Source organism: Chiloscyllium plagiosum, unplaced genomic scaffold, assembly GCF_037043375.1.
Source record: "Chiloscyllium plagiosum isolate Xiang-an unplaced genomic scaffold, Cpla_swu_hap1 HiC_scaffold_2, whole genome shotgun sequence".
Taxonomy (NCBI): Eukaryota; Metazoa; Chordata; class Chondrichthyes; order Orectolobiformes; family Hemiscylliidae; genus Chiloscyllium; species Chiloscyllium plagiosum.
The window spans coordinates 123,348,334-123,360,996 of record NW_028270140.1 but is presented as its reverse complement, the minus strand read 5'-3'; the positions used below and the strand labels follow the sequence as shown (position 1 = coordinate 123,360,996).

The following is a 12,663-nucleotide window of genomic DNA, read 5'->3' as shown; positions in this document are numbered from 1 at the left end:
AGAATATCTGTTAACCAATCTGAGTCTATAATTGAGACTATAATTCATGTTACAGATGATTGCTAAAGGAAAAAATGCTTCAGAGTTATTTCCTGCTGTTGTGAAGAATGTCGCTAGTAAAAACATTGAGGTATGTTCCATTTACTGTGAGGTGTTGCTGTTTTTATTTCTATTATAAACTGAACAATGTCTGTACCTGACATACCCATTGTTGAATAGCATGCCATTACCTAGTCTACTTTAAGTCTACCTTTAATCTGAAAGACCCTAATGCTTGCTTGTGATTTTTATATCCCTGATTTTTTTTGTGACTAAAGTTTTCATTTTGTGAACGAGCAAGAAATCAAATTTTACTATATTATTGTGTATGAATTTATGTAGGTTTTATTTTGCGTCTATAAGGTTGACTCATAGCTTGAGAGTTTTCATCACCTAAAAGGTGATACAAAAGTAGCATTAATGAATCACTGGTATAGTTTAAAAAAAATCGAAGATTTGACCAGTATGTCACGGAGTATGCTGCACTAGAATTGATGGATTAATTAAATTGCTTGCTTAGGTAGGTCTGCTTGAGTCCTTAAAGCTGGACAGGGTAGCGTTATGATTAGCATCACATCAGGAAGCATGGTAGCACTGAGAAAAATAACATTTAGTCTGGGAGCAAAGTCACGTCATCTTGTGTGCTCCTGTTTCTGGTCTCACGTTTTTTTGGGAAAGAGTTTTTTACTGTGGATTTGCAGTCAGATTATTTGTGTTGTTTCTTGTGGCTAGCATTGATTTTATCTAATCTAAACCTGGGTAAGAGCAAATCAGCTGTTTTGCAACCTTCAGTGATTTAATATTGGTAGCTGTGCAGAGGAATATTCTCAATGTTAGATAAAAGCTGATGCAATATATTTTTTAAGGTTTTGTCCAACTTTATCACTTTTGTTTCTGAAAGGTGTTTCTGGATTATGAACAATATATATTTATATTTTTCAGTAAGGGCATTATAATTTTACTTTGAATGCAATATAACCTGAACTTTGAGAATTCAATGGAGCTATTATGAATTTTATTTTGATATTTTTAATACTGAAATTTTGATTTTTTTTCAATTTTTAAAATATTTTATTGCGGCACTGCATTTTCTTCACCTTCACCCTACCATGCATTATGTATCAATCTAGTCACCTCTCAGCCTCTGCTGGTTTAACCATGGACGGTAATGCTGAGAGAAATTGGTACAGTCTTGCCATTTGTCGATTCCAACTTGGTGTTCATTTCCATGTAGGAAGAGCCCCATCATGCTTTAACAGCTGAGCTTTAATTTTGGCTTTTCTCTGTGGAATTTGTAACTAATTCTTTAAAGGGTTGGCAACTTTTTATTTTCAAGAACGTGCACAGTTCTGAGGTTGCTTACCTGCTCGCTGAGGTGGTAAGTTTGTTTGATGTTTTGTTACCATACTAGGTAACATCAGTGTGCCTCCGGTGAAGCAGATGTTACCAAGTATGGTGACGTTCATCTGCAAACAAACATCAGCTCAGTGAGCAAGTCAATAACTACCTCCACAACCTGAGCTACAAATCTTCTTAAGGACTTCAAGTGCACAATTGTATAACATAGAAAAGCATCAAAAGGATAAAGATCACCAAGTTGAAGAAAGCAATGTTTAAAGTGGAGACCAAGAGCTAGGTGAAAGAGTTTGAAGGAGGGATTTGGGCAGAGGACTCTTATCTAGAGTTGGAGGGAATTCTCATGAGCAGATCTTCGACAGCTTTGTACTCAATACAAGAGGCTGATTTTGGAATAGTGTCCTTTTTTGGTTGGGATTAGAAGTAGCATTCCTGAGCTTAGTGATTCAGTAGAAAAGGGCTTAGAAAATTTAAATATGATTCCTTTTAAAAAAAAAAAGTTATCAGTGGCAAGGTGGAGACAAAATGGTTCAAGGCTAAGGACAGCCAAGCAAACTTGTTGCTGATGCTGTAGCTTTAAGTGTGTTTTCTCATGGTTTCATTTAGAGAGAGATTGGGGGACAGGTACCAAGCAGACTGAGAAGATAAACAGCTTGTGAGAATTTGGGTTCCCCCCCAAGAAGTTGGAACAATAGAAGCAGCCTGAGTGGGTGTGGTCAAGCACTCTCTGATCCAGGATTTTAGTTAACTTTCAGCAGTTGTTGCTGGGGTCTCAGGATTGGAAGGCAGTACATCTTTCCTGGCTGCTGCACCCTATCTGAATTTTCTGTCCGAATTGTCTTTTGATCTTTCCTCCTGGATATCATCTGTTTTCTGAATTTGCATTTTTGCCACAGGGTGTTTATGGAGTGTTGCTGTGTTGGGACAGTTAATGTTTAGTAGTAAAATCATAATATTCTTAGTTAAAAATCACACAATACCAGGTTATAGTCCAACAGGTTTAACTGGAAGCACGCTAGCTTTTGGAGCAACGCTCCTTCAGGTGGTAGTGGAGGACTCAATCCTAACACAGAATTTATAGCAAAAATTTACAGTGTGATGTAACTGAAGTTATGCATTGAAAAATTCATTGTCTGTTAAGCCTTTCATCTGTTAGAATAAAGTGATAGTTTCACTTCTTTCATGTGTAAATCACAAAACCTTTTTTTAAAAAGTTGCATTCTCGGGTTAGCTGTTAACAATGGTGATAGCTAGACAATATGTTGAAGGTGTTGGCTCCCTGTATTCTCTGTCTATGCCATGATGTTTAGATTGATTCTAATCTAAAAAGTGAGATAACGGAGTTTTAAATGAATTCATGCAGTTTTTGAGCAAAGTACAATGTAACCCTGCAAGTTCAAATTCACCCCACAAAATATATGTGTGCATGTGGGTCTGTGTGTGAGAAAGTGTGTGTGTGAAAGTGTCTTAAGTCTGTGAGGGGGTGCGTGTGGGTGTCTGCGTGTCTGTATGTATGTGTATATAGTGCAATGGTGGTCACCTGTAATGTGACATGAGCCCAAGGTCCTGGTTGAGGCCCTCCCTATGGGTACCGAACTTAGCTATCAGCCTCTGCTCGGCCACTTTTCTCTGCTGCCTGTTCCAAAGTCCACCTTGGAGGATGGTCACCCAAAGGTCCGAGGCTGAATGTTTTGAGAAGTTTTGTCGGAGATGCTCTATGCCTGGCTGGGTAAAAGCAGAACCGTACCACGGCAATTCATTGAGCTGGACAGTGAAGGAGAGCCTTTGGAGGAGAGTGAGTAACTCCTGCACATGTTAAGAATGACTTGATTTTGGGTTGTACCACCTCCAGCCTTTTGCTTTTCTTTGCCCTGATATCTATATTTTAGATATGACAAGTTTATGGTTGAGGAATAGATTTTCTGCTCAGAATTGGCCTCTTGATGAAGATTAGATTAGACTACATTACAGTGTAGAAACAGGCCCTTCGGCCCAACAAGTCCCCACCGACCCACCGAAGCGCAACCCACCCATACCCCTACATTTACCCTTATACCTAACACTACGGGCAATTTAGCATGGCCAATTCACCTGACCTGCACATCTTTGGACTGTGGGAGGAAACCGGAGCACCCGGAGGAAACCCACGCAGACACTGGGAGAATGTGCAAACTCCACACAGTCAGTCGCCTGAGGCGGGAATTGAACCCAGGTCTCCGGCGCTGTGAGGCAACAGTGCCACTGTGCCACCGTGTCGCCCATGAAAATGGTGAGTGTGGCACAAGGGGAATGTAAGAACTTCTTTCAAGGTTATTAAGTGACTCCATGTGAGAGGAGTTAAGAAATCCAAACTTCTTGACATAAACTGTACTGGGAAGAGAGGTATAATTGTTGTTATCAAGTTTCCTTGGTTGTTCTAACGTCTTGTTACTAAGCTGCTCTACACTATAAAAAGTTCCCAGTTTATCTTAACAAATCATTCACTAACTGCATATGATTTTGCTTCTTCCCTTATGCAGTTGAAGAAGCTGGTGTATGTTTACCTTGTACGCTATGCAGAAGAGCAGCAAGATTTGGCCTTATTATCAATCAGCACCTTTCAGCGTGCGCTGAAGGTTAGTACTGCTAAATGTCTGCGTAATTCGAGGATAAATTATAACTATCTCGGTAATTTGATTAGTGAATATGATACTTTGTGATTCCTTTGATATTAATTTTTTTCAATAATATTAATCAAATATTTTTCTCCTTCATTTCCATTTTCTAATAAAATGAAGTTCCACCAAACTATCTATCATACTTGAGTAAGAGTAGTCTTCCTAAGGCATTTCAGCTAAAAAGAACCTCTGGTGCTCTCATGGTGACTGCATAAATGTTATACAGCCTGTTGAAAAGAATTCTACCCACAATACATTTTCAATATGGGTCCAATATCTTTCCTTTTTTACAAATTACACAATACAACCTACACCTCATGGAGGTAGAGTACACCCTCCTTTCCACTTACACTTGCCTTTTTCAGAAACCCCCTTGGACTACTTAATCATCTTAGTTGATTGTCAAGACTGAAAAATCCACTATAGAAGGGGAAATGGAAATACACTGGCTCATGATCATTATCCATAGTCACGTTGATAACATCAGTGAGTTTGACTATCCTGAAATATTGTTAAAGTTGTCCTCTGCTTTTAAGATGATACACAAGAATGATGGTTTGCAGGTTTATCAATGACGCAATTAAAGGGTTAGCCTCCGTTGAACCTTAGGGGAGGTGACAACTTAGTGGTATTATTGCTGGACTATTATTCCAGAGATCCAAGTAATGTTCTAGGGACCTGGGTCCAAATCCTACCTTGGTAGATGATGAAATTTAAATTTAAGAAAAATCTTGAATTACAAGTCTAATGATAACCATGAATCCATTGTTAATTGTTGGCAAAACTCACTTGGTTCACAATGGGAAGCAGACCGCCAACCTTATCTGGACTGGCCTACATGTGCTCCAGACCCACAGCAATGTGGGTGACTCATAACTGCCCTTTGGGCAATTAGGGATTGGCAATAAATGCTGACCTAGCAAGTGACACCCTTATCCCATCAATGAATAACGTATGAAATGTGATCACAAGGGAGAGAAAAGGCTATAAGTAATTGCTTATTATTTGTTCTTCAATTCATTTCAGGATCCCAATCAGTTGATTCGGGCAAGTGCTTTACGAGTTCTTTCTAGTATTAGAGTGTCAATTATTGTGCCAATAATGATGCTGTCTATTAAGGAAGCTGTCAATGACCTATCTCCATATGTTCGGAAAACTGCTGCCCATGCAATTCAGAAGCTTTACAGGTGGGTCATTTTATGGTAAATGAGATACCATTTAGGAAAATTTCAATTTCTAATACTGAATTTTGCTATCTATAATCTCTACCTTCTATGACTCCTTTGAGCAATGGAACTTGTGCAAATTGGCTACTGCATTTCATACCCTAAGAGCAGTTAAACTTCAATATTAAAATAAAACAAGAACTGTGGATGCTGGAGGTCTGAAACAAAAATTGCTGGAGAAACTAAGCAGGCCTGGCAGCATCTGTGGAGGAGGGGGGGGGAAAACAGAGTTAATGTTTTGGAACCAAAGAGTCATTGGACTCAATGTTTAGCAATTCTTAATTAGCTTTAAAGTGCTTTCAGACTTCTGAAAAGGTTAATATAATGCAAATCTATCTCATCATTCTGCAGGTTACCATTGATCTCGAGCTTGATTGAATGAGTCATAGAATGCAGGTTAGAGGCAGGGAATTCTATGGTGATTTCTGATTTGTCAAAACCTGTCCATCTACAAAGCTCATGTCAGGAGCGTGATGGATTACTGTTGAGTTGCCTGTATGAGATACCACTTTTAACAACCTTTAAGAAATTCAATATTATTCAGACAAAAGCAGCTTGCTTGATCAACTCATTAACCAACTCTGTATAGTGGCAGAAATGTGTGTGTATATGAAATGTCTCAAATGCACTGTCACAACTCTAAGGCCAATTAAACAGGAACTTGAAGTCCCAAAACCTTGACCACCTCTGAGAACAAGAACAAGCCTATCTAACGTTCTTCAAGAGTCTCACGATCTTGATGGTCCCAGGAATGAAAAGATTAACATATCAGGAACATTTGAGGACTTTGGGTCTATCCTTGATGAAGTTTAGAAGAATTGGGGGTGGGGGGAGTGGGAAATCTAATTGAAGCATACAGAATGCTGAATGAACTGGATAGAGGAGATATTGGGAAGATGTTTCCTTTGTAGGAGATACTAGACCCCAAAGACATAGTCTTTGAGTAAAGGGTAGACCTTTTAGAATGGAGATAAGAAGAAACCTCTTCAGCCAGTGTGTGTGGAATCTGTGGAATTCATTGTCAAAGAAGGTTGTGGAGGTCAGGTCATTGAGTATATTTAAGACTGAAGTTCTTTAGTAACAAGGGGATCAAGAGTTATGGGGAGAAAGAGAAAATGGGGTTGAGAAGCTTATCAGCCATGATTATATGATGGAACAGACTTAATTGGCTGAATGGCCTAATTTCTGCTCCATGTCTTATGGATTTTGAAATGTAATGATTCCTTCACTGCATCTAGGTTTAAAAAAAAAAGGGATTTCCTCTTTAATAGTACTGTACTTGAATCACATGGGGATTGAAATAGTTGAAGACTCATCTCACCACTTTGTAAAGATTAATTGTAACTGTGCAGTAAATGTCTTGCTTATGCTCACTTCTCTCAAATGTGTTTTAAAAGAGAAATTGTTCTTAAGTTCATTGCTTCAGATTACCACACTAATCAAACTTTTTTCAAAAAAGACCTATTTCATTTTTTTGTTTCAACCAAAGTCTAGACGCAGAGCAAAAAGAACCATTGATAGAGATCATAGAAAAGCTATTGAAGGATAAAAGTACGGTGAGTCATGCGGTTTACGTTCCATTCTTTCAAGGTTATAAAATGTTGAAATATTTCTGCCAGGTGTTTAGGCTATGCATGACAAATACATGTTATTTTTAAAACCATTTGAGCTTTGAAAATGTGTCCCAATTACTATTCAAAGTTTACGCAGGTTCTAGATGGTTTTTCAGTTTTTAACAAATAGGTCACTGACCCCACCCCTTGTGAATCTTACTGGCTTCGTTCACTTTTTTGGGTTTAGATTTCAAGGTGTGTGTGAAATTGATCAATTCTTATAAACTTACTATTTAGAAGCATGCGTTTTGATATTTTGAGATGTGGGTATTGCTGGCAATGTTAGCCTTTCCTGCCCATCTTGAACTGCCCTTGGCCCTTTACTCATCTATTGCAGAAGGCATTCAAGAGTCAGTCATGTTCTTGGTGATCTGGAGTTGCATGTAAGGTAGCACAAGTAAGGGTGACAGATGGGTCCTTCTAATAGTCAGTGATTAGTTTCATGGGAATTATAATTGAAACTGGCTTATCATTCTTTGGGTTTTGTGCTGCACTGAAAGCTGACTAAAGGTCTTAAATTGTTTGTCAACAACTCTTACCTCTCACACAATATTTAGCAAGTGCTGTTCAGTTGTTGTATCACATCTAATGTTGGACAGTGTTTTGATTTTTGCAGGCACCAACTGTTGTAAACAGCATTTGATATAATCTGCCAGTCATTTGGACGCATAGCTTAAGTAGCTAGCATAACATCAGTGTGGATGTTCATCATTACTTATTTGTAAGATGGATAAAAAGTCTTCTTGGCTTGAGGGCAGAATCCTGTTAGCGTCACTGATATTGCTACAGCTTAGTGGCAGCATGGTACGGCTGGCTTCACCTGTTACTGGAACCCTTGAAATAGCTTACCCTTTTTGCTGATTGAGTTTGTGTGGGGTACTATGAGAAATAGTACAAGATTTTACAAATCAAACTAAGTTGCTCTTCCTTTTTAATGAAAGAACATTTAGACAATCCCTAAAGAAAAAGGTAGCAACCTTTTGTTTTTGTTCACATTTCTCAGGTACTGAATCACTCAACTACCAATAATTCTTCATATATTTACTCAGCCTATTGGATATGTTTGCTCTGTACAAGAGTCCAGGTTCTATGGGTGCCTTTCACTGTATCAATTTCAAGGTAGACTTTGCCAATCACCATATTTTCATGAACCATGGGGTGCTGACAGCAAAGAGTTGTCAAGAAACAGGGAAATCTCTTTAATTGCATCAGTAAAACTCAAAATTTGAGTCAAATGGAGCTTCATGATTTACATGGTGGTACTTGACCTTGCAGTGAACAGGAGTGAAACCGATTGGAGAATTATAGTATGAGTGTTTTATGAAAATTGAGTCTGTCTTTTGGACAGATTACAAGCTTATTACGAGCATTTTAGAAGAAAAAAATTAAAATCTGAGCATTTCCTAATGAGTCTCTGATATTATGCATTTGCCAATCACCACCTTTGCTGTCAACAGCCAGATCATAATTTGGGCAGATTACATATTTAAGAGTATCTGTTTCTTGTTGGGAAATAACCTCCTAATCTTTTAAACTTTACATCTGTCTGAGGTTTTCTGTTTTAGGCACCCAGTGTTTGTACCATGAAATTGCAAGTTGTTTAAGCATTTGATCCAATAAAACCCCTTTCCAAGTTCAATAGTCTGGAGTATTCTGTGTGAAAGTTGATCTTATCTCAGGCATTGCTCAACGGGATTTGATATTCTGCTGGTGGGATGCGTTGGTGACTTTGATACAGTTAAAATTTAGAGTTATCTGACTTTGACACATTGTGATTTCATTGCAGACAAATTGAAGGTTAAATTAATAAATTTTGGAGTTTAGATAGTTGTTCCAAAATGCTTCATTTCCAGTGTTCAAGGACATTATAGCTGTGTCTGATCTTGTCCTGCTGTGTCCTGATGTGAATTTCCAGTGTATGATCACCAGGGTAGCAATTGAGAACAGAAACCTTGGGCAGCTTCTGTCTCTAATGTAGATTACTGATGTCAATTGCAATGCCTTGCTATCACCAGCTTAAGGGTCAGCCAACACAAACCAGGTTTTGAACTTGAATTATCTTTATCAGTATAATTATTTGTCTGTACTAATTGAGACGTAAATAAAATTGATTCATCTTAAAGCTTCCTTGAATTAAATTTAAATTAGCTGATGGACTAATTATCTTTCACTAATTTACCTAAGTTATAACAATATGTATTGCCACACTTTTGATAAACTATTTTGTAATTTGAACTAGTACACCATCTTCAGAGTCCAACAACTTATTTAAAGAGTATTTTATTTTCCAGTGACCTGTACAAAAGTCATTTGACAAGATTTCAAGTTATAAGGCCTCCATTATAATATGTATACTAAAAGCAACATTTTCTAAAAACTTTCATAGGCAGCTTACACTCCAAAATACAGAATGAACAGTCCGAGCAAAACTTTTCTATTATGATGAAAAGTGCACTTATCAGAACAAATGCAATAGCATTTCAAAAGTTCACGATTTATACGATAGGAGAAAGAATGCTGGTTGCTGAATATTGTGTAAATGCTCAAATGGACCAAAGGCTGACATTTTCAGACCTGAGTAGTATTTGTCTACTCCATTACCCTGAAATGGCAAGTAGCTTAAAAATTTAAACAGATCATGTATTGTGTTTCACATGCTCACTGCGCAATAATTTTGAACCTGGTATTTTCCACTAACAGGGTACTGCCATCAATTCAAAAATATGTTCTGCTTTCAATACTTGAACAGGACTTGGGTAAATTTCAGTGCCCCTGCGATGCTAGGTGTATAGGCTATACTTCAAACTGCTGATTGATTCAGTGTTTGTAGTAAGCAGAGCGTAGAATATATAACTATAGCCTACGCTGTAAGCCTCAAAATAAATATCTACTGTTAGGTGTAAATCCACAACTGAGCAGCACATGCTGAACAATCCTGAGTGCAACATACTGACAAAGAAGTTAATATAGTCAAGTTAACAATGTATTTCACTTATTCAAAACAACATACCGTTACTACTGTCTACAAGCAGCATGAACATTCAGTAATGCACTATCAACATTCTGGAGGTTCACATTGACTAGAAAGTGAACTGCACTAGTTAGATAAATACTGCAGCTATAAGAGTTGGTCAGAGGTAATGAATTCTGCAATAAATAACTCCTTAAGGCTCACCCAAAGCCTGTCCGCTATCTACAAAGCATAAGTCAAGAGTGTGATGTCATATTTTTCATTTGCTCATTTGCTCCAACAACACTCAAAGCTTCACACCATTTTGGACTAATTGGCCATCTTACATCCCATCCACCAATATTAATTTCTTCTGCCACTGATGTACAGTGGCATCAGTGTACCATCTACAAGATGCATTGTAGCAAACCACAGCTGCTTCTACAGTGTATTTTTCTGTCAGTCTTGGGCTCACTTTGTCTTGCTGTCATGACACTACTCTCCTTCTACTCCGACCTTTCTCCCTAATTTCCCTCTTAAAGTTCGTCTGTATAGGATTGTGAATCCCATGACCGTTATCTGGGTAAAAATCCTCATTAGCTATCCTCCAGACCTAACACTCCCTACTACAGTATATTGGAACCAATCAGACAGCAACGATGTTCCACATAGCCTGAGAAAATTGGAGACTAATAGCCTATTGCTGTCAGTATAACTAGTCTTACAATTGCTTTTAACAATCAAGCCATGCAGAGCAGAATCCAGAGCATGATTTTCATTCCTCCGTTTTAGCCTTGTGCTTGGCTGATGGTACTACAGGCCAACTCATATCGAGAATTAAATCTGGCCTGATCGTTTTTTTTAAAACTATAGTTAACAGCATGGTCATTCACGAAAGATAGTCGCATGAGTTTGCACAATTTCTTTAGGAACAGAAGTTCATTTCACGAAAGACAAATCAAGCTGTCCGAAATGGAACACAATTTAGAAAAGTCTTAATCACCCAGCAAAGTTTCAAACTAACGCCCTACATCACTTTCCAGCTATTCAAATGCGGAAAAACTAGACCTCTGTATCAAATCTTTAGCAAATCTTTAATTGTTTCTATCCTTTGAGCTGTGAATTCTTCTCGCTCAAATATTCTTAAAACTGACAACGTAGTTTTTTTTTTAAGCTTCTAGTAGCCTGTAAATTTCAAACCGAATACTGCTCGTCTAAAATTTGCACCAACTACGCTTTTCTATAGTGGTGGCTTATTTTCTTAACTGCTGTGGAAAATAAAACTCAAGAACACTTCTGACTCCAATCCGTTTCCCTGTAAAACACCTAACAACTTTCAATTTTAAAATAACAGCACCTTATCTTCCGCCTAGAAACCCTCCAAACACAAGGGATGAATGCAGATTTCTCCAGCTTTCTCATTTCCCCTCCCCCCCATCTTATCTCAGTCCCAACCCTCAGACTCAGCACCGCCGCCTTGACCTGCAATCTTCTTCCCGACCTCTCCGCCCCCACCCCCTCTCCGGCCTATCACCCTCACCTTAACCTCCTTCCACCTATCGCATTCCGAACGCCCCTCCCCCAAGTCCCTCCTCCCTACCTTTTATGTTAGCCTGCTTGGCACGCTCTCTTCATTCCTGAAGAAGGGCTTATGCCCAAAATGTCGATTCCCCTGCTCCTTGGATGCTGCCTGACCTGCGTTTTTCCAGCAACACACTTTTCAGCTCTGATCTCCAGTATCTGCAGTCCTCACTTCAAGTATAGAACAGCCTGTTAGGAGCGGCACCAGGCACACCTAAAAAGAGGTGACAACTGGTAAAACGACAACTCTGGATTGTACAGATGCCAAACTTTGAAACCAGTGTGCAATAAATTATCCCACAACCAGTGGATCAAATCAAAGCAACCAGTTGTGAATAGTAGTGAGGAATTAAACAATTTAATCAGCGGGAGAGGTTACACGAAGATTCCCATCCTTGATGGCACAATTCTGTACGATGAGCTAAAATAATCAAAGTAAGTTCTAGCCAAAAGTGCAGAAATTTAAATCTACCACATTGAGATGCTCACCACATTGGAAGCCAGTTGGAGATAATAAACTTGATTTCAAGAAACAGCTGGCACAAACTTCCAGAAAAGGCTATCTGCCCCAGAATTATTTGGGTTGAGATGCTAAAGGCTTGTACAGATACAACTATCCGTGCAAAAAGGAAATCCTCAAGATATGAACTGTTTACGAAACACCAACCCCATCTGGCGACTGCCTGTGGAATACATGGCAGGTGACATGTACTTATCGGTTACCAGCCCACCAATGCACTAGTTAGCTTCTACAGGAATGCTTAGCTCTAAAATTCTCTACAATCCTGATCCAAACCCAGACAACAGGTGAAGTGAATAGTTGCCCTTGACATTAAGGCAGCCTGTGGTTGTGTGATAGCAAGGCACTCCAGGAATGTTCAGTAAATGAGAATTTGGAGCTGTACCAAAAATAAAGATAGTTGTGGTTGTTGGCCAATCACTTCAGCCCTAGGACATCACAGCAGACGTTCCTTAGAGTAGTATCTCAGGCCCAACCGTCTTCAATTGTTTTATCAATGTTCCTTTCGCCAGTGCTATATTCCAGAACGTCAAATGCTGTAGTCTAATATAAGAGTCTAATCTTATATCTTAGTTCTCATTTGCAAAAATGTATCACGAACCCAAAGTAATGTTTATGCTACTAATGCTGGATAACAATGGTCTCCAACAAGAAGATCTCTCTTCTCTTAATATGAAACAGCATTATCATTGCTGGGCCCCACTGTCAACCTTCTGGGGTT

At 38.7% G+C, this 12,663-nt stretch overlaps 1 protein-coding gene across 2 annotated transcripts in view; it reads left to right on the top strand.

Moving 5' to 3' along the window:
- The window catches only part of ap3b1a (adaptor related protein complex 3 subunit beta 1a), a 315,493-nt gene that overhangs the window by 64,000 nt on the left and 238,830 nt on the right, over positions 1 to 12,663 (top strand). For both annotated transcript variants that reach the window (XM_088000361.1, XM_088000365.1), the window contains exons 3-6: positions 56 to 130; positions 3,915 to 4,010; positions 5,079 to 5,239; positions 6,768 to 6,834. In XM_088000361.1, coding sequence (XP_087856487.1) covers positions 56 to 130; positions 3,915 to 4,010; positions 5,079 to 5,239; positions 6,768 to 6,834 — 399 coding nt within the window. The remainder of the gene's footprint in view (positions 1 to 55; positions 131 to 3,914; positions 4,011 to 5,078; positions 5,240 to 6,767; positions 6,835 to 12,663) is intronic.